Source organism: Salvia hispanica, unplaced genomic scaffold (genome assembly GCF_023119035.1).
Source record: "Salvia hispanica cultivar TCC Black 2014 unplaced genomic scaffold, UniMelb_Shisp_WGS_1.0 HiC_scaffold_750, whole genome shotgun sequence".
In the NCBI taxonomy this organism is placed as follows: domain Eukaryota; kingdom Viridiplantae; phylum Streptophyta; class Magnoliopsida; order Lamiales; family Lamiaceae; genus Salvia; species Salvia hispanica.
Genome location: NW_025952522.1, coordinates 1 through 25,337, shown reverse-complemented (window position 1 = coordinate 25,337; position 25,337 = coordinate 1). Strand labels below are relative to the sequence as shown.

Sequence of the window (25,337 nt, the reverse complement as noted above, 5' to 3'; positions counted from 1 at the left end):
TCCTTTTCTTTTCTTTAAATTCTTTCATATCTGCAATTTTTTGCTACAACACCAAATCTGATAAACGAACTGTATTTTTATTAAAAGGTCATCCTTATCACACTGAAGGAATCACATGCTTGACAATCAGCTCCGATTCTAGTCTTGTCATTACTGGTTCAAGCGATGGTTCGTGCACGTTGTCAATATATCCCGGGGAAGGTACTTCTTTACCTCATTTCACCTCTCATTATTTCTTATACTGCTTAGGCAAATGAGTGATCTTATCATGTCTCAATCCACAGGTTGTTCTCTCCTTGAATGCACATACAGAATCAGTAGAGTCCGTTGCTTTTGAACCAAGGTTTTCCCCTGCCACTTTTTCCTCTTCCTGGACGAATTAGACATAGAAAAGATTCATTCGGACATTCTCTTGTGAAAATTGCGTAGAATATTTACTGGTATAACTTCCTTCTTGTAGCTCTCGACGGGATAGCTGGAGGGCTGCAACCGGAGGCCTGGACAAGAAGCTCATAATCTGGGATCAGCATTCATCTCCACGCTGTGCTATGCGAACACGAGGTTTGCATAACTAGTTATCATGAGTTCTTTTTCGATAGAGGCAGGCTTAAGAGTACATGATTTCCCTACGTTGTGCAGGACACCGGACATGTTTGCTATGGCTTGCCGGTTCGAGATACATAGCCACAGGCTGTCTTGACGGGAAGGTACGCATATGGGACAGCCTATCCGGAGATTGTGCCAAAGTGCTCAGTGGACACTCCGATGCCATTCAATCCATTGCTGTGTCGTCTAATGGAGAATACTCTTGTGTCTGTTTCGATCGATGAAACTGCTCGGGTGTTTGAGATTGCAGAGTTCAGATAGATATTCATTCATGGCAGAATCGTGAGTTCAAGCTTCATTTATCTTTTGGTTTACTTTTCAGACAACCTTAAAAGCTTGTGTTGAGTAAAGTGTGGTATTTATATATGTATCATAGCTTGGATGATATATACTGTTATGGAAGTTTTGGTTTATTTATCTTCATTTTCAGATTTTTGAACACTAAATATATCTGGAACTCAACTGAATGTAATAATCTTCAATAAATTTGTGAACTAATGCCAATAGTATAGAATATATATCTAGTTAGTGGCAAATGTGTTGTTATCAAATTTATCTTTTTTGTTTGAGTTTTGTAGTATAACTTAATGAATGTTGTCCGGTTAGATAGATAATGCCCAATATTTAATCTCGAGACTGTCATTTAAAGATTAGGCTTGACTTATAAATTTTCCACTCCATATTCGATGAAAGTCATTCGGAACTATCATTTTGTATGGCACGGGGTAGATTTTTCATAGCAAAATTCGGTCCAATACATCGTAATTAACATGTTGGTTAACCGTAGTCTAAAATACACAAGAAATATCGGCTTCGGGTCTCGAGCCTCTTGCTCTTTCCGTGTATTACAAAATTAATCTTGGATAATCTCGGACAAATTCAATCTTACAACAAATTAATCTCAATTAACTGAACAAATCAACCACAGTAGCAAGACTAATTCATTTGTATATGTACATCAACATATCATCCAGTCAAGAATCTAATTTCAACGTGTAACATCATATCCTAACAATCAAACCATCACAAGCAAGAATCGACTATCCCTACGCCTCCGGCCTCCTTGCCGTCTCCTAGTCCCTCCCCAGCTCCGCACAACAGCACCACCGGACTGCTTCAAGATCGAGCTCATTGATAACTTGGATTGTTTCCTTGTTTTCGCGCTGCCCTGTTTGAAGCCCTTCTTCCCCTCTTCTGGCCTTCCGGAAGAGCGCTTGGCTGAAACGAGACGAGTTTAGAGTGTTTTCCTCCGTTGCATCTGTCTCGAGTTTCACAACCACTTCAGCAAACCAGCACAGGTTTCTGAAGTTTGCTAGTGGATCGAGAACATCAGCGTCTACCACGACTCCGGAGGAAAAATCGCGACTAGAGTTTTTGCAGCAGTGGTGTTATCGAGTTCCACGAATGGCTCTTCCGATGTTTCCAGTTGAATATCTTCGGATTCTCCTCTTGGAGGAGAACGCTCCTCGTTCTCCGGCTCACTGGTCCCTTCAACGATCTTTGCTCAGGAGTCGAGGAGCCTCGATGGAGCCAGATGCTCGTGTGCTACGCCACTGTTCAAGTCTATGTAACCTTCAGTTTTCAAGAAACTGTCACTGCCTCTGTTCTGTACAATCGGTTCATCATCAAATGGCAACAAATTCAAATCAATATCGAGACCAGTGAAGGCTCCGAGAGGATCAGACGAACTAGTAGGCAATGACTCCGGCTCTATGGGCTCGTTCAAATCAATGAAACAATACGTTTTCCTGATATCTGAACTGGATCTCGACAAATCCCATGTTTTAGTCGAACCAAAGTCTGAACGAGTAGCATGCTGAAGTCGGATATTTTCTCAGGGGTACGATATGTCAACTCGGGTGCTTTGAACTGCTTCACCTGATCGTCTTGGTACATATGAGCTGGAATATGAAGGTCGACAATTCCACTTTGTTCGCTACTATTTCTTCTTATGCCACACTCGGATTGTAGAGTTGCAGGTCTCAGAAAGCTCTCTGCAACGAAATGTTTAGGCCCTTGAACGTTCCTTGATGTTAGATCAGACAACTCACGATGTGAAAGATTTCCAAGAAGCCAGTCTATTGCAGGAGAAGACTTATGAGGAATTCCAACCCGGGATGAGACGAGGAATAGATTGATTCTGATGTTTGAGACAGTAAATGCCGTCTCACTCTCATTTCATCCATCAAGTCCCTCTGCCTTCCGTGTAAACGGTGCAGCTCCTGAACCTGTGCGTTGAAAACATTAAACAGCTCAACATTACGCAAACACGAATGCCCTCCTAATATCATTTTTATGTCGAGAGGGCCACTCTAGTTTTGATGAAACGAACAAAGAATACTAAACATATATACCAACGTTTGCTCAATCAACAGATGAAGCAAAGTTAAAAGGTCTGATGATGAATACCTGAAACCTAAACGTGGCTTCGTGATTCTGTATGATCTGTTTCACCATTCCCTTGTCATAACCTACGTACTGATCAGACGATGGCACAAAAATGGTGTCGGTGTAGCCTCTTTCTTCTCCATACAGGTGCCAAGAATAGCCACCTGCACCGAATTCAGATCCCCCGTGTGGCAATACACGGGTGTGTAGCTACTGCACTGCATAGTCACTCCGGCTCACCTTGAACTGAAAACAGCACAAGTTAGTATTGTCCGTAAAGGAGCTCAAAATCCCCCAAATCGAACATACTAACACATCACATTCAAAAAATCAACAAAAATTCACAGAAATGAGCATTTCACATAGCTTTCTTCACACTATCCACTCTTCCGACTCCAAATTTGATTCGAAAGAACAAACACACGAATATAAAATTCGAACATACTAACACATCATATTCCAAAACTCAAAGACTACACAGAAATTTAAAGAAAATCATGAAGAAACAAGTCGTTGTATCCTGCAATACAGCAATAGACATTCATCACAAACTTCGCCACATATATGAAAACGTTATACGAATAATCAGGAGCATTCCAAATAGTTTTCTTCAAACTACCATCTCTTCCTCTGACTCCAAATTCGATTCAAATTTCAAAACAGAACAAGCACACGAATACAAAATTCATACATACCAACACACCATATTCCAAAACTCAAAGATGTCACAGAAATTCAAAGAAAATTATGAAGAAAAAAACAGTTCTATCCTGCAATAGACATTACTCCTCACAAACTTCACCACAAATATGAAATCCTTAAGACATTAAATCACGAGCATCTCACAGAGTTTTCGTCGCACTATCCTCTCTTTCAACTCCAAATCTGATACCAACAGAACAAAGACACGAATATGGAGATCGACATACTAACACATCACATTCCAAAACTCAAAGATTACACAGAAATTCAAAGAAAATCATGAAGAAACAAACAGTTCTATCATGCAATAGACATCACTCCCCACAAGCTTCACCACAAATTAAATTTCTTAAACCAAAGCATTTCACATAGTTTTCTACAACCTATCATCTCTCTACTAACTATATGAATTTGCAACAAACACACAAATACAAACTAGAAAGATTCAAGAACCACCTTCTTCAAATAAGAAAAGCAAACACACAAGCCTCTGAGAAGGAGATCATATAATCCAAAACTGTCTTAATTTGAGAAGTATGAAAAAATCTAACTAACTTTTCACAAAATTGCACATCCATATAAGACCAAACAGTATCCAAGAATACTTTATCGTTTGATAAGATCAAGCCGACATTTATCCAGCTAAGCAAGGAAAAAACCATCAATATGATTCCTTATGTTGACATTAGGCCAAAAAACTCACCACCTCCAACAGAAGATCAGATTGTGACAAGATAAGATTTGGACTTCAAAGCATCACACCAATTAATGTTCTTGACTATAAACCAGAAAAGCCAAGAATTTGAGATTTTAGGAAGATAAATTCACTTTTTTTCACCAAGAATTTGGAAAATGGAAACAAGAGAGAAACTATCTTGTATTATGAGAGATCACACCAGTTTACATCTCAACTTTAAAGCATCACACCAATTAGTGTTCTTGACCATGAGCCAGAAAAGCCAAGAATTTGAGATTTAAGGAAGATAAATTCACTTTTTTTCACCAAGAATTTGACAAAATGGAGACAAGAGAGAAACTGTCTTGAATTATGAGAGATCACACAACTTATCCCAGAAGAGAAAGACAAAAGGAAAACACACACACACACTGGCTGACTGACACACACAAACACACACACACAGTGGGGCAGCATTCTGAGAAGAGAGAAATGCCCAGATGAGAAAATGAAGAAAAGATCAGACCCATAATCCATCTTCTCAGAGAAAACAACAAAGATTGGAACTTTACCTGAAAAGGATAAAACCAAAACCAAAACCAACTCAAAATCACAGCTTGATTACTTCACCAACATCGAAATTGCTCGGAAAATCAGGTAACAATGAAAGCGGGAAAAGGGTGCTTGGAGAGAGGAAAAAATCTCAGTGAAGAGAGCGGATTATGGGATGAAAGGAAACTGAAACAGCTCAGAGACTTTGCTAAAGCTTGCATTTTTTAGAGAGAGGAGAGAGAGGAGGGAGGCATGAAAACATTGAAAAGGAGGCTTAAATTTGCAGAGAAGCAAAGGCAAAAGGAAAAGCGAAAAAAGGTGAGGTGCTGAGAGAGAGAAGATTGGAGTTTGTTTCTGGATCTGCTGGGGCCACACGCACTGGGCAAAGAAGGTGGAGAGAGAGAAGAGGAATATATTTTGGGATTTGTCAATACATATGACTCTCTGAGAGGGAGACAGAGGTTCCAGTATATTACGTGGATTGCTTTAAATTCTGGAGCGAAATTACGTTTCGATCTTATCTTTCATTTCTGCATAAATGATATATAATTTTTTTATATTAATTTAATATGCTAATCATATGATTTCTTTATTATAGAAGATATTTTTAAAAATTTCAATTAAATAGTATAAATATGTAATTATATTTTCTCCCTTTTTTCCTTTTTTTAGTTTCTTCTTCACTCTTTTTTTCTTCATTTTCTTCCTTTTTTTTAACATTTTATCTTTCTTTCTTCTCTTTTTTTTCTCTCCTTAGTTTATATTTCTTCTTCTTTCTTTTTTCTTTTATCTTCTTTTTCTTCTTTCCTTTTAGTTTTTTATACATACATCAATTACATTCATAATATAAATCAAGAACAAAATATCTAATTAAATTAATATTTAAAATAATTAAATCAATTGAATATTTTTTATTAAATTACTTTATACTCATTTTAAGATTGAAGCACCTAACTAAAAATATTCGACTCTTTATATCATTATGAATACATTCACAATTATTATTACATAATATTATATAATTCATAATTTATATAATTATACTATAGTTATTTATTAATTAGTATTATAACAATAATAATTTATAATAATTAAATATAATTATAACTATAATTATAATCAACTATATTTGAATGATATTAAAAATTAATTAATTATTAATTTATAATATCAAAATAATAATATTAATATTGATTAATAATAATAGTATAAAGAGTGAAGAGAATGAGAAAAGATATTACAATATCACTTTTGGTACTAATTTTATGTGTGCCTAAAATATCTTTTATGACATAAATGAGAAAATGTATTTGTTTAGGCGATATTTTGGGAAGAAAATTGCATCGGTACCAAAAATGTGATTTATAGGTACCAAAAGCGATATAAAATAAAAATCGTGCACCATTTACGTGCGAAAGTGAAAGATCGGGTATCATGCACGTAGTTCATTCGAATTTTAAAATATAGCATGAAGATAAAGGTTAATTGATGAGATTTTCTATAATTTTTATGAAGTTTGCATTGATAGTACAATTTGTTGTTATTACATTAAAATAGATATTTTTAGTTTTTTTTTTAACTTTGAAAAAATTACTACTACTATATTGTGAGTTACTTCCTCCGTTCCACGATATAGACGTTTATTTTTGGCACGAAGATTAAGAAAAATTGTGTTAGGTGAGTTAGTAAAAGGGAGAGTAAAGTGGAAAATGAAAAAAGGTAGAGAGGTGAAAAGAGAATAAAGTAAGATAGAGTAAAGTAGGTGTGGAAAAATATGTTGACTTTTACTAAAAAGGAAAATTACTCTATTCGTATGGAATGTACCAAAATGGCAAAATACTCTATTACTATAGAACGAAGGGAGTATAATTTTTGTTATTTATATTTATATAATTTTTTATATAATTATGAGTTTGCGCTCACAATGCGCACGATTTGTCGAGTGAGGGGCGAAAGTAAAGAAGGGGAGATAGGGTGGCTAATGGTGAAGGAGTTGAGAGAAGACGGTGATGGCGATGGAGGAGGGGTAGATAACAACAAGGCATGAAGGGGAGGATGAGGAAGTGGGAGGCAATGAAGGAGACGGTGTCGATGGTGAGGATGGGGTGAAGGTCACGGTTGGGGGCGAACGAGGGGAGGAATAAAACAATAACATTTATGCGCGCATTAGTGTGATGGAGGCAAGACAAGCCACCACCCTCCAATGCATCTTGCGCTCCATGCACGGTGCACGGTGTGCACCTTCTCCTGTGTTGTTAATGCTCTTATTATTAATATAAAAAGAAAAACTGAAAAAATACAAAAAATAATTGTAAATAAATTAAGCTTTAATCACATTGGGATGGTTTTGCTTTTTGGGCTCTCTCATAGTTAGATCATATTTGTATTTACCAATAATGTGGGATTTTAATTATTCTACCAACAATATTCGCTACAATCTAAAGTATAAGAGAAACATAACCACCAACATGTCAACTACCAATTCTAAATTTATAGTCTTAATCTCACTTAGTCAACTCTAATCTTCTAACTATATCACAACATTATATAAATAAATAAATTACATTAAAATACATTTAGATGAATGCAATTAATTCGATTATTAACTAAGTAAAGCTACTTATCTTCGCAAATTAGATTAATTAATTTACAATCATATCATTGTTCAATAGTGTCAACAACTTTCGTAAGCATATGCTATTATTGCAAAATTCCAACATTGAATAATTATAAATTGATTTTCTAATTTCGACAAAATCATATTGAGGCCAGATTCCTATGATGTTATAGTATATCCTATGATTAAAATATTCATTACTAAATAGTTGAATAATTAATTAACGACAGTACTACTCCCATTCCAATTAATATACATTAACTCTTCCAACTACCAATGATAAAGTTTAGCATATAATAATAGAAGTCGATCGTGATCTGGATTTACAAAAAATAATTATTTGAAGGACCAGTGTCTTATTTTAGTTAATAATAGCAGTATAAAATTAAGTCTTATTTTACTAGTACTATTATTATTAATTATGATGATCTTTTAATATTTCTAAGTTACATAATGTAATATTTCTAAGTTACATAATGTACTTACTAAAACTCTTGATATTACATGTACTATTTTCTATTCTATGATTCTATCCATACCATATTATAAATTCGTTTCTCTTTCATTATTGTCATTTCATAAATTCATGACATACATCCTGAGTCAAATTAAGTGTCAAATAGCTCATTTTATAGGTTGTTTAAATAGTATCAACCATCAACCAATATGTCAAATCTCAAACGGCAAAATTGACTCGTCTTAGTTTAGTTTAATTTAATCGAAAAATTATTCAAAAAATAGCATAATCAGGATTTAGCTATTCTTCGAAATTAATTACATTTATATATTTACCAATGAGACATATCTGAAGTAACAAAATTGAGATATCACAATTTTGTTCTTAGATAGTGTATAATATGTCACACCTATATTGTGAATGTGGTGGGTGTAGTGGCGTGGCCCCACCAATATTGGTATAAAAAGGTTAGTAACAAAAAAAGAACTAAATTTTAATGTTAATTTCTATTCTAATTTGATAAATATAAACAAAAATTAATAAAATATAACCCTATAATTATAAATGAAAATAGTTCATGAATATATTTGTGTCCACTGATTTTTTTTTCAAAATTCTTCCATGCCTCTCAAGTCTCACTAACGCTACAGTCACAAATAGAGATTTTTTTAGATTTCTTTCGCAATTGCTTAAAATCAGATAGTGCCAAATTCCTACTATTCCTCGCATTTTACAAAAAGAGAATATTTATTTTCCTATTTATAAAGGTGTTACTAATGTTTTGTGGCAATTACCGTAGAGCCTCCACGAGTGAGAAGTTCATATATCCCAATAAAAAAATAGAGGCGATACAATGACAACCGGTGTTAACAATGACATCAACGACAAAGAACAAAAACAAGGGTTGAAACAAGCTACCAAATTCAATGGAGTTTTTCGTTCTTCATTTCGACAACAAGTCAATCGATCCTCGACCTCACATGCATCATTTTGAATCCTAATTAAGTGCCAAGCTAAAGCACTTTTATAATAAATAATAGTTTCTCATTTTGTAGACTTACAATCATGATTTGTTTGTGTTTCTCCTTCTGAGTTTAGAGATTTTTAAAGACTTTAAAAATAAATTAAAAGATGCATTTTATCAATTTAAGATTTTAAAGGTTATAAATGCTTCTCTATGAGACATTACTATCTAAGGCTCAAATAATACTAGCATTTCCCTTTTCTTTTTTTTCCATTGATTTACAGAGTGTAAATTATAAATGAAAATGATACAAATTGCTCTATTATAGAAGCTAGTTAATATAGCTAAAGAATACACATTTCGAAATTGGGTCATAAATACAAAATTAAGACTGTTTCCCTCATGCGCAATACTATATTATTAGGAGCCTAGTCAACTTATGTCTTCGACTTTCGAGATACAACTCACGTGCACACGCACTCGAAGACTCGAACCTCCGATTCATTAATTTGAAAAGAATTGTCTTACTAATTAAGTTGTATTTTGTCTAATTACCTACTATTAGTTTCATAACATCTTATAGATTGAGGAAAGTTATTTTACTAATTAAACTTATCTTCGTTTAATAATCTATTGTTTTATCTTTCATAACATCTTATGATAGATTGGAAAACTAAATATCTTACCAATTAAGCTCCATTTGTTTGATTACCCTACTGTTTTAAATTTTCATAATATCTAAGATTATCTTGCAAATTAAGTTATGATTAGTATGATTATATACTAATTTTAATTTACATAGCATCTTATAATAAATTGAGGGTCTTACCCATTAAGTTGCACTTGTCTAATTCATAAAATCTTATAATGGACTAAGAAGAAAAATACTGCTCAATTAAGTTGCCTTTCACCAAATTACTTAATATTTTTAGTTTTATAGCAGTATTTCATTTCAAGAGTTCATTATAGGGGATTCACCTAAAACATTAGGTTATTTGAGCCCAAATATATTTTCGAATTGGACCAAAATATATTTAGTCTGCTGGCTTAAATCATTTCATTTTTCAAACTGGTTTGGGCTAAAATGTTTTAAAGAAATAACACTTGCGAATTTGGGCTCATAATGTTAATATGGGTTTAAAGCTTAAACTATCTTTTAAATTGGTTATTTTTAAAATATTAAGTGTATTTAAAGATACATATAAATTATTTTAATCCAAAATAAAATGATATATTTATTACTAAAATAAAGTTAGTTGGAGACTTGGAGACTTCATATTATCATTCATTTATAGAATTTGACTATAGAATATAAATGTACTTTGTAGTTTGTACAATTAATAATATTATATTTTTTTATATTCTTGGAAATTATAAAGTTTACTAAAAATTCTAGTTTTGCTCGTAACTTTATATGGCAGCAAATATTATACGTGAACGACAACATCAATGATAAGTAATGGTAGTAGTTTATGACCTAAACTTTGGTATTTTGATCCATGATTTTGATCCATGATTCATAACCAACTATTATTCGGTGCATCAAAATTAATCACTATCGCCCATCCAAAAAAAAATAGTCTTTTTTATATATATTAGTCTGTGCATCAAAATTAATCACTAGTAGTATTTATTTATAGTAGATTGTTCTTTCTACTTAAGCCACTTTTTCTCTTCATCTCTTTACTTTAATAGCACTAACCTTTATAATTAAAATCTACGTTGTCCATCATCATCATTTCAGAATAGTGGAAGGGTTGAATTGAAGTTACTTAGATTAACACATAATCTATAATAATAATAATAATAATAATAATAATAATAATAATAATAATAATAATATTCAAGTTGCAATCTGCAAATAGTACTTGTCCTATTTATAGAGAGAGATCAAGCAACCACCAAAAACTACAAACTCAAAAAAAGAATTGAGCATCCCATCATGTTTTTACACCGTGGAGTAGAGACAGAGAGAGAGGAACAAAAACCATTAGCTGCCTCAAAACCCATCATTTCTTCATCCATCGACATTAATCTTGAAGCAACTTGTCCGAGCACCATTGCCGCAGTGTTCAAGCTCACCAGAAAAGCGAGTGCTGAGAAGGCGAGGAACACCGAGAAGCAGAGGAAGGCGGCGTTTGAGAGCCGGATCCCTCATCACTCAAGTCAGTATTGGGTTTATCCCTGACGGGCCTAGAACGGGGTTTCCTAGTCCGCCAGTGTTGGGGTTCGTCATGCCCGGGGTGCTACCCGTCGTCCCGGAGACCGGAGTCGTAGTCCCCGTTGTGGGGGTGGTGGAAGCACTGCACAAATTAACAGCAAATCATGTTACTTATGAGTTATAAAAAGGATCTTCTGACAACATTTCAAGTTAAAAAAAAATGGACAAGATTTTCTGACAATATCTACTTCAAATTAATTTAATGGTATAAGAAAAACTAGTTTTAATCCAAACTTAGTGTCATTTCGCCTCAAATTTACGCACGCCCACATGCGATAGCTAGTGAATTATAGTACGGTGTAAAATATACAGTGGCATTGCACTCGCTGACAGATGAATCTATTCCATAGGACGGTTGAAGAACGAAAGGGGAGCCCGTCGATTCAACACACCATGTCTATTTCGTGAATCGTGATCACAAGGAAGACAACTAGCTATAGGAATGAATGCTCAATATTAGGGAACTAAGGACACACCTAACTCCATCCAATTCTAATAATGATACATAGATCTTTCTATGTTGAGCACACATAACATTTATTTTATTTATCTCAGGAAAAAAATAAATATACAGTGATTGGTTGTGTAATAGTGCAAGCAATTACTGCCATAAATTCTACAGTCTGTAGACTCCTGTGGCTTTCTCATGGGTGCAGAAGTTTGGGCAATCTTGGAATATCCACCACCACTTTTTGACTAAAGGAGTAAAGAGTGATGAAAAAAGTGAAATATCTAAAGCTTTAGATGCTCTACCATTTGCCCATCATTATTTTGGAACATCTTGAAAGATTGTTGAAAGATGATTTTTTTTTATTTAATACGAATACCAAACTGAATTTGTTTATTCCAAAAACTAAATCTCTGCATTTGATAGGAATGAATCTTCAATGGTCCAAAAAGGCCATGCTTTATGAAGCATATTTGACCTTTTGGAAGATGCCATTCTAGTTAAATAAACAAGAATCTAATACAAAAACTTAATCCCTCCGTCCTCTCATTAAAGATGACCACTTTCTTGAATGACCGGTATTTTAGGTGGAATTGTTGAGTGTAGTAAAATAGAAAGAAAGATGAGAGAAATTTATATATTCATCTTAGTTGGGACAAATCGAAAATGAAATGTGGCAAATCTTGAATTGCGCGAGAGGAGTATAAAGCAACCTCCACCTCAATCCGAGATCCACTGCACCGTTTCTTAGCGTGTATACACCAAAACAGGATAGAGGATCAAGTGTTTCGACACGAAACTAGACAGCTTAAAAATGCAATCACCAACCAACCCCAAATTAACTAGCATGTTTTATGCAAGTGCACGGACAGATCAAGGAAAGGGCAAAGTGTAAGGAGAAAAAGGGAAACCATTTAAAGTTTTGGAATTTTAAACCATCTTCTCAACCTAAAGTTGAAATTTTTATGCAGTTCAAATTGGATTCCAATGCAGCATAATGACAAGAATAGAAAGAGGATAGCTTCTTTTGAGTGAAAAAGGACATGACATAAAGTTGGAAATTTTGAAATGGGGGTGGGTAGTTCCATACAACTGGAGGGCAAATCAGGGATTTCACACCCCAATAAAACCGACAGGGTTTCAGACAATGCATTGAAGAGTGAACTGTCATATTCCCAATTATATATTCGTGCTTCATTTCAAGATTATGAAACCAAATTTTGTAGTACTACACAATTATATACTTCTTCCCAAGAAAAGATAAATTTATTTCGACACAAGTTTTAATAAACATGGTATCTAACCTACAATATGAGTGAATTGGTATATTAGTACTATCAAAGTGACAAAAATTAAATCTTTTTGGTAAGATTGTAAAAAGAGTTAATTAAAATTACCTTGCAGTTGCAGGATACGAACACCCAGAAATGCCTGTAAAATCCACAAGAAAAAAGACAAAAATTCTGAATCAATAATTTATTAATCACAAAGCAGATCTGATAAACACAAAATAAAATATAAAAATATAATGCGGAGTTAGTAATTTGTAGAGATTAAATTGAAAATATTTTTTTAATGTACGAATATTTATCAAATGCATTCGATCTATTCTAATTTCTATAGGTCGAAATTATAAAAAATTGAGTTATGAATTTTAAAGTAAAATTAAAAAACTGACTAGGATCGGAGGAGGTGACGGTGGCGGCGCCGGCGAAGTCGCAGGCGGTGGATTGTTGGCGGTTTCTCTGGAAATAGCTGTTGGCGGCGTAGCTGCAGTGAGCCTTGACGGTGTTGGGTTGGAAGCAGGGCCCGTTTTGATGGATCGGGTTGCAATCCGCGCCGGCTCCGCATGCGTAGTCTAGCGCCTTCTGCAGCTGTGGATCGGTTAATCCATCCTTGCACACGCACCACAACGCGCCTAAATCAAATCATAATTACTTCCATTTCTCAATTAAGTCTAGTAAAATGCAGCTATAATGTTTTTTGAGAGAAATAGCTAACAAATTTAGGAAATGTGAGGCTAAAATGAGAAATTAAAATGCAACTATAAAATAAAATTGGAAAGAAAATAAAAGGAGCAAAAAGGTGAAATTGGAATCAGGAAGAACTGCGTAGTTTTGTTGAGGAATGAGGAGTTAAGAGGTGAAATTGAAATTGAAAATATGTAGCGGAGATTTGGAGGTTTTGATTTGAGAGAAAAGTGGAGAAATGAGGAGCTTACTGGAGTGGGCGGCGATGGAGAGGAGGAGAGTGATGAGCAGGAAAGCAGCCATTGATTATTGAGCGCAGTGTAGGTGGATTCGAGAGGAGAAGAAGAGAATGGTGGAAGCGAAGTGAGAGAGAGTGAGAGTGGAGGAGTGAGAGAGTGATTATTAATTGGTGAATGTTTTTGAGAGGGAGAGAGAGAAGGTGGGGCCAGGCTGCTGGTGGTGTCGCCTTCTCCGACTTAATTTCCGCTCTCTTTTTGGGACCGTCTTGAGCTCTGTGTGCGTCTTTTTGTGCACCACCCGGCGTGCTGCACGCTCTCTCGTGCGAGTTTTCGAGTAGCGCCCGTTTCTTGGCTAATTGCGCGGTGTGTGTTGCATTTTGCGTTACGACTCACGGTGAGAGATTTCAGTTTTGAGGATTAAATTAGACGAGTGATTAATTGGATCGATTCTCTCATCAGTTTTGAAGGAAGATAATAAGAAAAGAAGAAAAATTTACTCCATCTAGGAAAAAGTTTATGACCCGATTCCATATTTTGATTGGATCTCACAAATGAAGTCTCACATTGCAAGTTTAAGGTTTAGAGAAATTTTCTTGTTAGAAATTCATTTTTAGATTGTTTCAACTCCAAATTGAATGATAGGGTGGAAGATCTCATGGAACTTTCTCGTTTAAAATGTACTATAAAACCTGCATTGTTTTTTCACGAATTTAATCACAGATAAGTTATTTCTCTCAAATATCGATAAGTTTGGAAGTATTAGTGATATTGTTTCTAAGTAGTGCAAATGACCTAGTTTAGAGAGGTGCTTTGAATAAATCAATACTTACTAATTTAATTATCAATAATAAATCAATATTTAATATTCTCATAATCCAACTAAGTTGAATTATAAGCTTTGGACGGATATTAAGAAATTGTGTTAAAAGTAAGAGAAAGAAATAAAGAAGTAGTAGGAAAGATGAAGTAAAATAAATGATAGAATAAAATAATAATAATTGAATATTTTATTTTTGTCAAAAAATGGAATAAGCTGAACTTAGTTGGGACTCGAAAAGAATACGAGTCAACCTAATCGGACTTGGGACGGAAGAAGTAAAATACTTGACTCTAATAATTGTAGTAAATAATGATAATAGAAGAAGTAATGCACATAGTAAATATGCTGATTTAATACTACTATATAAACAAAATAAGAAGCTGCAAAAAGAAAAAATATAAAAATATATTTACTGAAATTAATGAACTAGCATTAATATGAATTTAGCTTTAAGTTGCTCCCACAATTATCCAAAAAGTGAAAAAACACATCACTATACATTATCACTAGTTAAAACAGTTATCTATTCTCTGTGTTTCTTCTCCATCGATCCAGATTGGCTATAACTCCCGAACGCTCCATGCTTGCTCCATTTCTTCCCGCCCGCCTGGATCCAGTCGCTGCCTCTACTGAGTCCCACTCAGTGTCGAAAAAACCAGCATCTTTCATCTCTGAGTAATACGCGTTGTCCAAGAGCCAGTCTTCCTCCTGCAAACATTAGCACATGTTAAAAACCAAAAGAACTAATCTTGCAATTCTCTACTGCTTACAGATTAAGCGACGTTTACCTGGAAAAGTCGGCCAGGAACGTTACATAAAGGAAGGGAGATAGAGGGCGTGACGGCAGATGACTACAAGATTGTACAACCTGATGGAACAATGTCATTAGCAGAATCAAAAGCGACCACTGTACTAGATCGAAGGTCACCTGGTTAAGATACATACAGAAATCCAAAGCCAAAACCGATTCCAGCCATTCCGCTAGCACACAATCCCAAAACATTTACTACAAACATAGTGACCACATAGTTGTAGAATGAAGGCCTAGCTGCATTTGTTAAACATATTTTGAGCGTTAGTCCAAGCACATGATTGAAACAGAGGCAAAAGGTTTTCGATATGAAAGAAACTTAGAACTCACGGGCAACTTATCCCTCCATTTTGAGTAGTGAACGAATAGTATGTAGCAGTAGACTACAGTCAGGAGCAGAGTATGAACAAACAGTAGAGTCCATTTTCCCCAGTGTGCAGTATCAGCGTAGTGAAGAGGGGCACCCCAAATCCAAATATGAAGATGGCCTACAGAGAAGAGTGATCACGTACTTTTTAGTATAAACCAGTTGATCGCAAGGGAACTCAACAATTCAACATACACAAATGGATTCTATTCGAAGAAAAATTAAAACAATACACGAACTCTAAGAAGGGATCAAAAAAAGAGGGCTTCATTATTGCTGTCAGTGATTCTCTATGAGACTTTTATCGGGATATCACGTATCATATCCTTCCACAAGCTTGTTCCTACCCAGAAGTTAATTTTCATTTTTTTGTTGTTTTATGTCTTGGTGTGAATCATGTGATGATAAATAAAATCTGTTAGTTGTATCCTAGATTTTATTTAAAGCCCACTTGACCTAGAAGTTTAATAAAGAGAGATATCCATTACCTGGATAAGCACATCGACGACAACAGAGGAACCTGAAACGAAGAAAGTGTGTGCTAGCGCTTCCAATCCATTAGCATAGTTCTCCTGAAGCAGAAACGCTACTATGCTAATTTCCAGAGTTAGCATCCCACATTCTGTGAGCAATGACAGCAGGTTCCAAGCAGTTGCCTTTTCAGGAGTACATTCCATCCCTGATTTTTTCATCAATGAATCACTAAAAATGAATGAGAGAGAGAGAGGGATGCTTTATGATGCAAACCTTCAATGATAATTGAACAATGCAACATATACAAACAAACATTTTATGGAAGTGAAAGTTTTAACATCACTGGGAAACAAATTTCAAAACAATCAGTGGAGAAAGTGCTACAACGCATATCTATAATTGTAGTTTCAAAACATCAGGCACCATTATAGCTTTTCACTGAACAACCAAAGCAAAAACTGATTTTGACTACCATTCAGTTCAGATTGTGGACAGTCACAGTAACGCAAACAAAGGATTCTTCAGTGAAACACATATAATGTGTAATAACATGGAAAATTACAAAAACCGAACAAATTACAGCAGTTGCTCCAGAAAACCTCTCCCCTACCGACAAATTATAACTTGTTCCATCATCCAAACAAATCTTATCACATGTGCTATCGTGCATATCTGTGCGTAGATACGTTACTTTAAGAATGATTATATCAACTCAACTAAAACTGCAGTGAAATTAACCAAATCACAGCAGCTGTTCCAAAAAAACACTCTCCCTACTGACGAATTATAACTTATTCCATCGTCCAATCAAATCTTATCATGTGCGCTATCGTCCATATCTGTGCGCAGTATTCTCACGTTACATTTGAGAATGACCATGTCAACTCAACTCTAACTGCACTGAAATTAACCAAATAGTAACAAGGTACCAAGGCATGCATCAAAAACTCCCTACTGAAGAGCCTACAATAGATCTATTTAAGAAAATCAAGCAACTAGCAACTCATACTTCAACCTTTCAGTTCCAATTAATAAATATTTATGATCCCTCCTTTACAAACAGATATTGATATCGAAAATGCAGCACAATAAACAAAACCAATACTTTAACACATAATTATCAAAAAATTGCAGCAATAAGTCACTAAAATCGCCTAAATCTACACAACAACAAAGCGAAAAGCAGCTCAATCTAAGGATTCACAAACACGCACTCCAAAAAATCCAAAATTCAGAGGAACAAACATCACCTGAAGAGCAGCCCACGCCAAATTGAGAAGAGCAGAGAGCCACAGGAGGGCGTAGTACGCGATCATGACGTAAGACTTCCGGTGGCGCAGCTTCTTCACATTGCGCCTCGCCTGGAACCCTAAGTACAGCACCAGCAGAACTGAGGGCACGAGCAGGGCCGCTTCGCGCCAGAAACTGTTGCACCCTCCGCTTTGTGAGGTGTACCATTCGGAAATCCGCGCGGGAGGATCCGTAATGTTCTGCTCTGAAGCAATCGCGAGGGTTATGTTAGGGTTTGACATTCGCCGGATTCGATTCAATTTAGAGGAGCGATGATCATCTGATCAATCATAGGAGAACCGCGATACTTCAACAACTTTCGATTGAGATAATTAGCAGTGAGCGGAGATCGGAGATCGGAGATGAATGATTTGAGAGCGAAAACGGTGAGAAGAAGATGATGATGAACTGTGGGTTTACGTTTCGATATTTTCACGTATGACCCTTTTGAATTTGGTAATTTCTATTCCGCCCCTTAAAAGCATCTGCTCCAACCTAAAGTCCTTCTGCCACGTCATCATGTCCTCCCCAGTCCCGATAACCTAGCCAATGCCCCTTCCCGCAGCCTAGCAACAGCCCAGCCTAACCCACTCATTTCATTCATTTTATCAAATTAATACAAATAGAGATTAATAATTGGACAAAGTTCCAACATATAAAATAAAATAATAAAAATAAAACTTCTACGATGTGAATAAAATGAAATGCAATTAGCAGTTCGTCAATGGTTCCCCATCTACGCCACCCCCGATGGGTCGCCCGTTAACCGTCATGCCTCGCTACTAGACCACCCATTTGAGAGGATCGTCATGGTTCCCCCTACCCCCCCCGTGATGGGTACGGCCCGTTTTATGCCATGCCTACAAGTCTACTAGACCACCATAGTTGCAATAGTCAACTCGTCATGGAAATCAATCTCAGTCTGCGCCTCAGAGTGAACTCGTGACTCTAGGATATGAGGGATATCCTTGCCCTTACCAGCTAGCCAAGGCATGGATTGAGTTTGTTAGTATATCTTGAATCCTATATTGTTGCGCTTGCCAAACGATCGTTAGATCCGTAAACAACGTAAATCTCTTTTGTTTATTTCGATTACTCAATTAGCCTATTCGTCAAAACGAGTTGAAATAATAAATTACAAAAAAAAAAATATTTTCGGACGGCTCGATGGTCGGCATGCCCGTGACGGGGCATACTCTCTCTCTTCTTGGCTCGGCGGTCGCAATACCGTCCTAGCCGACCCTAACCGCACGCTGATGGCTAGGCGATATTACGGATGCTCTAACAATTTATCTCGAAAATCCCTAAAACATAGTACTCCTAATCTACTACCGATGTCTCGTTCGAAGCATCTCACTTTTTTCGATGTGCCCGTTCGACGTATCTCAGCGAATTCATCTCAATTTCTTTTTCAGTGTAATGTTTGAGACATTACATTTTCTTTTCAATGTCCCATTCGACCGTCTGACGCATCTCATTTTATTTTTTATCATTAGACTCTTTTTTTCTCATTTTTTCTTAACATTAGACTTTCTTTTCTCATCTTTTCAAAACATTAGACTTTCTTTTTATTTTCGGTGTCTCATTTCAAATATAATTGTAGTATCTAATTTTCTTTTTTGGTGTTACATTCGAAGCATCAAACTTTCATTTTCAGTCCAAATTTATCGATTTCTCATTTTAAGTGCCTCACATTATATTCTGTCTCATACGAAATATCTCACTTTCTTCTCCGATATTTCCTTTCAAGCGTTTCATTCACTATCGGACTATACTCTCCAATATCTCATTCAAACATCTCACTTATATCAATCATTTGAAATTAAAACATAGAGAAATTTCAAGAATTGATAAAATTGAAAATAAATTGCTGCAAAAGTATTTATATATTGACTAGAAAAGAATAAATTATTACATGATATTTTTTCAAAACAAAAAGCGTGGAAGTTTTAGGAAAGCACTTATTTACCTTACTCCAACACTTATATATCAGAAATTTAAGGAACCAAACAAAGAAACACAGCCAAAACAACAGAAAAAACCCCAAACTCAGTTAACAACTTCAGTCATCCATGTCCTCATCATCAATCTCTTCAATCTTCATCCTCTTCACCGCCTGGGCTGCATCTGATCGCACCCCGTTAGGGATCTGGATCAATATATCCGACTTCTCCCCCGTTGCTGCGTTGCGAGCCCTCCGTTCTTCTCAACCCGAGTCGTTAGCGCTGTTCCATCTATTGCAGCGTCAACAAACACTGTGGAGTTCTCATCTATCTCCTCCTTCACCAGCATCTTCGAGAGCTCCGTCACCACCCTCTTCTCCAGCCACCTCCTTATAGGCCGTGCACCGTATACCTGAGAGCATGAATAACACCACAGTCAGCAACACAACACATCAATTATCGATATATATATATGCAGAAACCAAGCAATGGATCTTACCGGATCATAACTCTCGGCCAATATGACATCAAGCGCTGCTTCAGTGACGGCCATGGCGATGCCCCTCTCTGCCAGACGCTTTGCAACGTCTTTGAGCTGGAGGCGGCACACCTTCCTCAGCTGGTCGTGCGACAGAGGGTCAAAGACCACTATCTCGTCCAGGCGATTGAGCAGCTCCGGCTTGAACTGCTTCCTCACCTCTTGCATCACCAACTCACGAGCGCTTTCCATGGTGCACTTCCCGCTTAATCCTCTCAGAAGATACTCTGCTCCAAGGTTCGAGGTCATGATAATCACCGAGTTCGTGAAGTCTACGGTACGGCCTTGGCCGTCAGTCAGCCTGCCATCGTCCAAAACTTGCAGCAAAGTATTGAACACTGTCGGATGGGCTTTCTCCACTTCATCAAACAGGATAACGCAATAAGGCCGTCTCCTCACAGCCTCAGTCAACTGGCCACCCTCCTCGTGCCCAACGTACCCAGGCGGAGCGCCAATCAGTCGAGCAACAGAGTGCTGTTCCATGTACTGGACATATCTATCCTCACCATTAAGCTGTCATCGTCAAAGAGCTGCTCAGCCAGCGCCTTGGCTGGCTCCGTTTTACCCACACCGGTCGGACCAAGGAACAGGAACGAACCAGTCGGCTGCTGAGGCCTTCCAAGACCAGCCCGTGATCTCAACACAGCCTCTGCAACAGCAGTGACCGCCTGATCCTGCCCACGACACGCTGGTGCAGCCTCTCACCAAGACCGATCAGCCTGTCCTTGTCATTCTGGCCAAGACGCGTCACAGGTATACCCGTCCAGCGGCTCACGACCTCCGCGATCTGATCCGGCCCCACAGTCTCCGTAAGCATCCCATTCTCAGTAGCACCACCTTCAAGGTTCACAATGGCGGCTTCAACTTCCTGAATGGCTCCATACCTCAAATCTGCAGCCCGCAAGATCATATCTCCTCTCGGCTTCTTGCAAGGCATACATTAGCTCATCCCTCTTTTGCTTCAGCCTTCTGAGCTCATCAATTCTCTCCTTCTCTTTTTGTACTTCATCATCAAAGGCTGCAGCTTATCCCTCAGATCATCAAGCTCTTTACGCACCTACAAAATAGTCCGAAAATGTCAGATCATTGCATCACATAATTAGCATGAACACATTCTCAATCATAAACGGACACTCACCTCAACAAGTCGAGCCTTGCTAACTTTATCCTTCTCCTTATCCAGAGCGTGGAGCTCGATTTCCAACTGTATCCTCTTCCTCTCCATTGTCAATTTCCTCCGGCTGGCTGTCGAGCTGGACTCTCACATTCGCGCAGGCCTCGTCAACAAGATCAATCGCCTTATCCGGTAGATGACGTCCTACACCACACTCAAAGACGTTAGACAATGAAAACAGCATAAAGACAACGACGGAATATCACAGCCTAGCCTGAACACACACCAGTGATGTAACGCGATGACAACTGAGCCGCCACCACAAGCGCCCTATCCTGTATCTTAACACCGTGATGCCCTTAGTCACTTCTCCTTCAAACCCCTCAGGATGCTAACCGTGTCAACAACGCTGGGCTCCACATACACCTGCTGGAATCGCCTCTCGAAGGCAGCATCCTTCTCGACATACTTTCTGTACTCCTCAAGCGTCGTTGCGCCAATACACCTCAACTGCCCCTTGCGAGCATCGAGCGAAGAGATTCGCAGCGTCCACGACCCCTCTGTCCGTCCCGCCCCTAAAACTAGATGAATTTCATCGATGAACAGTATCACCTTCCCCTCAGCTTCTTCCACCTCTTTCAAAACGGATTTCAGTCTCTCCTCAAATTCCCCTCATACTTAGCTCCGGCTATCAACGCGCCCATATCCAATGCAATCAGCCTCACATCGGCAAGATTGCTCAGGACATCTCCAGCAACGATCCTCTGAGCCAATCCCTCCACCACCGCAGTCTTACCAACTCCTGGCTCTCCAATTAGAACCGGATTGTTCTTAGTCCGCCTCGAGAGGATACGAACAACTCGCCTAATCTCCTCGTCTCTTCCAATAACCGGATCAAGCTTCCACGCCTGCTCCACGAGATCACGGCCGTAGGTCTTCAGCGCCTGAAAATTGGTGTCTCCGGACGCGCTCTCGACCTTCCTCCCTCCTTACCCGCAGTTTCTCAACCTCCGATTTCACCTTAGCGGTGGTCACGCCAGCCTCCTTCAAAAGGCCCTGAATTTGGGAATCTTCCAGAAGCCCTAGGATCAGCTGATCGACTGCTAAGTGCGTGTCGCCACGCGATTTCTGCAGCGACTGAGCGCGGCGGATGACCTTGATCAGAGACGTGCTGGCCGGTATCTCGTCGGGAGGCGGCGTCTGTGACGGCAGCTTCTTCATCGCTTGGTTGATAACCCTCTCCACCGCGTTAACCGAATCTTCGCCGGAACCTGCCCCGGCCACTGCTTGCCTGAAAATACCGTTTGCATCGGCGATCAGCGCTGCGGCGAAGTGAAGAGAGTGAATTGAGCGTGGCCTGAGCTCATTGCGAGCTCGTGAGCCGCGGCGAGAGTCTCATTAGTCTTGTGTGTGAACTTCTCGGGATTCATTTCTGCGAATGATCAATTGAAATTAACTGCAACAGAATTCAAAAACACAATCATCAGACACCAGGGAAAAAAACTGAATCACACACACAAAGCAACAATAATTGGTAGAAGTTCAACTTGTTCAATGAAATTCATGACAAATTTCAACAGTGAAAAACAGAGCATCAAACGAAGTGACGCCAAAGCTATCGATTAAAACTTTAAACTCCATGAAAACGATTTATACTCAACAATGTAGGAATATACCAACAGAATCGTAATTAGATATGCGCGAAGAAGATTTATAAGCAGAAATGCAGGACAATGGAACACAGATCGTACCTGTGATAAACAACACTGGCAAGGCGTGATTACGAGTTCCCCGGATTCGATGAATCAGCGTCGAGGGTTGGTGAATTCTGGGGTGGATTGTGATTATTTGATTGATGCTTTGCGTTAGAAGTAAAAGAGTGGGGGTGGCTGAAGCGGAAATTTTGAGGGTCAAAAACTTTTTCTGGAATTCGAAAGCCCCCTAGAAACTACGAATTTAATATTACTTTTTTTTTTTTATATTCTCCTTGTTTTCTTTTCTACGTGGCGCTTTCTCTCTTTTGAAAAGGTACAGTGGATATTTTACCGTCAAAAAAAAAAACCCTTATAGTAATTTTGGACAGGGCAAATATTTTGAATTATAATTAATAAATGTTTTTTTCATGATATATTATTTAAAAAAACTAATTTATTTACCCCTATTCCACTTATCTACAACTTTATTTTTTAAAAAAATTTTCCATTTTTTAAAAAGCAAAAACCAAAAGCATAATAAGTAAAAACAAATTCAAAAAAAAATTAAAACATTATTAATTTTCAAAATAAGTCAAATCTTATTAAAGAGAATAATAGTTCTATTTTAAGGGGGCGAAATCATTTTTTTATTTAAAAAAACGGATAAAGTAGGATAGTTTTCAAATTTCCCAAAACCATTTTCAAAATTTGAATCGTTTCCTGTTCAAATTACATTTTATAGACAAATAAAAACTATTTTTCCGGGCCAAAAAAATATCCCCTTTTTTTTATTTCAGTTTATTAGCTCCCTTGAAATTTTTTTTCTGCCCTCTACTTATCTCCGGTTTGATAGTGGAGTATAATTTGTTACTTCATCACAGGTTAAATTTATTCATATTCATTTTTTTTCATTCAAATTAATTGATTCATTTCAAGTTTTTTACTCTTATTAACTCTCTTTTTTTCTCCCACTCTTTATCTTTAAAAAATCAATTATAAAAATTTCCTTGCCTAGAAGAACTGCCTCAGTTAATCATTAAAAAAGGGAGTATACAACCTTTAAAAAAACAACTAGTTCTGTTTGTTCTCCCTTTTCCCTTTTGTTTTTCCCTATACTTTTTTTTACATAGATTCAAAAAAACCTAGGCTGGGGGTTATCAATGGGTTTTAGAAGGAGAAAAGCATTTTTATTTTTCTCGGGAAGAAAAATGGTTTAAAATAACGTAAAAACAAAAATATATTTGTCCCAAAAAAAAACCCAAATTTAAATTCACTAAATCCCAGCATAGTACAGTTCAAAAAAACAAGAACTACACTTTTAAATAATTAAATGAAAAATAAAAATAGTAGATTGCATGTTCCAAAGGAAAACAATAAAAGTAAAAGAAACAAAGATAAAGTCCAAAAGAACAAGGCCCATGAACAGCTTAAACCTTCTCTAACACCTAAAAAACCTAAATTTGAGGAAACTAACCCAATTTCTTTCTGGCGACATGATTTTTATTTATTCCAGATGGGAAAACATGCTAAGATAGCTGTTCTGGCATATCGAAAATCATTTACACCTAACACTTGAAGCTCAAGACCAACAAACTAATTGAAACCCGTTTACAAAGATCGGAAATATGAGCCATCAGACCTAGGCCTGAATTTGAACAATGCAGAAAGGGGTAAAACTAAAGCCCAGGAGGAAAAAAAAGAATAGATACTGAATATACATAATAAAAAATTTTATCACCCAAATGTCATATATCCATTTTTAATATCTTTTCCTTAATATAATCCCGTCTAGGGGAAAAAAGATGGGGAACCCCAAATTCATTCCCTTTCATAGAGATGTACATGAACTGAAATTTTTCATTTTCAATAATGACAAAATGCCCAATCGAAAGACTAAATACTTCAACAATTCAGGGGAAACCCCGTGTCCATCCCAAAAAATTCGATCACACCATTCAACGGCCTTGGTGAAAAAGCCAGTGATAAATACTGGAACGGGTTTAAATCAGCAGAAAAATCAATCATTATATGAAAAACATTGTCCTGTCAGGGAAAACTTCGGCATGGGCACAAGTTTATTTTTTGCACAAGGTTTTGTACTGCATAGCATCGGGGTTTCCCGCATTATCAGTTGCCCCAACCATGAAACCCCCAAATGATTGATGACAGAAAACTTCTCTAAATCTTGAATTCCAATCTAATCCCAAAATTGATGTACTCCCCCGGTTTAAACACAAATAACATATTTACATGAAGAAAAGATCAATAATTGCTGGTTTGCAACATCTAATGGGGCAAAAACACAGCAAAAGAAAAAGCAACCACACATTCCCCCAAAAAAAAGCTAATGTGAATTCTGAATTTCTTATGTGGAATGATATCATGTACTAATATGTAGGTAAAAAAACAACATTTATGGTAAAAAAAAGATTCAAAAATTTTTAAA

At 37.0% G+C, this 25,337-nt stretch overlaps 1 protein-coding gene, 1 long non-coding RNA gene and 2 pseudogenes across 2 annotated transcripts; all 4 read right to left on the bottom strand.

Moving 5' to 3' along the window:
* Positions 1 to 2,717: 2,717 nt before the first annotated feature.
* LOC125199952 lies at positions 2,718 to 5,096 on the bottom strand. The gene is made up of 3 exons (XR_007172648.1): positions 4,945 to 5,096; positions 3,016 to 3,240; positions 2,718 to 2,834 (listed from the first exon to the last, which is right to left on the bottom strand). It is a non-coding gene; the product is annotated as an uncharacterized LOC125199952 (long non-coding RNA).
* Positions 5,097 to 11,108: 6,012 nt separating this feature from the next.
* LOC125199951 (PLASMODESMATA CALLOSE-BINDING PROTEIN 3-like) lies at positions 11,109 to 13,939 on the bottom strand. Its single transcript, XM_048097786.1, has 4 exons — positions 13,853 to 13,939; positions 13,310 to 13,549; positions 13,029 to 13,062; positions 11,109 to 11,265 (listed from the first exon to the last, which is right to left on the bottom strand). Exons 1-4 carry the CDS (start codon positions 13,902 to 13,904, stop codon positions 11,124 to 11,126), a joined length of 468 nt encoding a protein of 155 aa, XP_047953743.1. The 5' UTR covers positions 13,905 to 13,939; the 3' UTR covers positions 11,109 to 11,123.
* A 1,796-nt stretch (positions 13,940 to 15,735) lies between these two features.
* LOC125199953 lies at positions 15,736 to 16,515 on the bottom strand (annotated as a pseudogene).
* A 2,976-nt stretch (positions 16,516 to 19,491) lies between these two features.
* On the bottom strand, positions 19,492 to 22,987 carry LOC125199950 (annotated as a pseudogene).
* Positions 22,988 to 25,337: the final 2,350 nt, after the last annotated feature.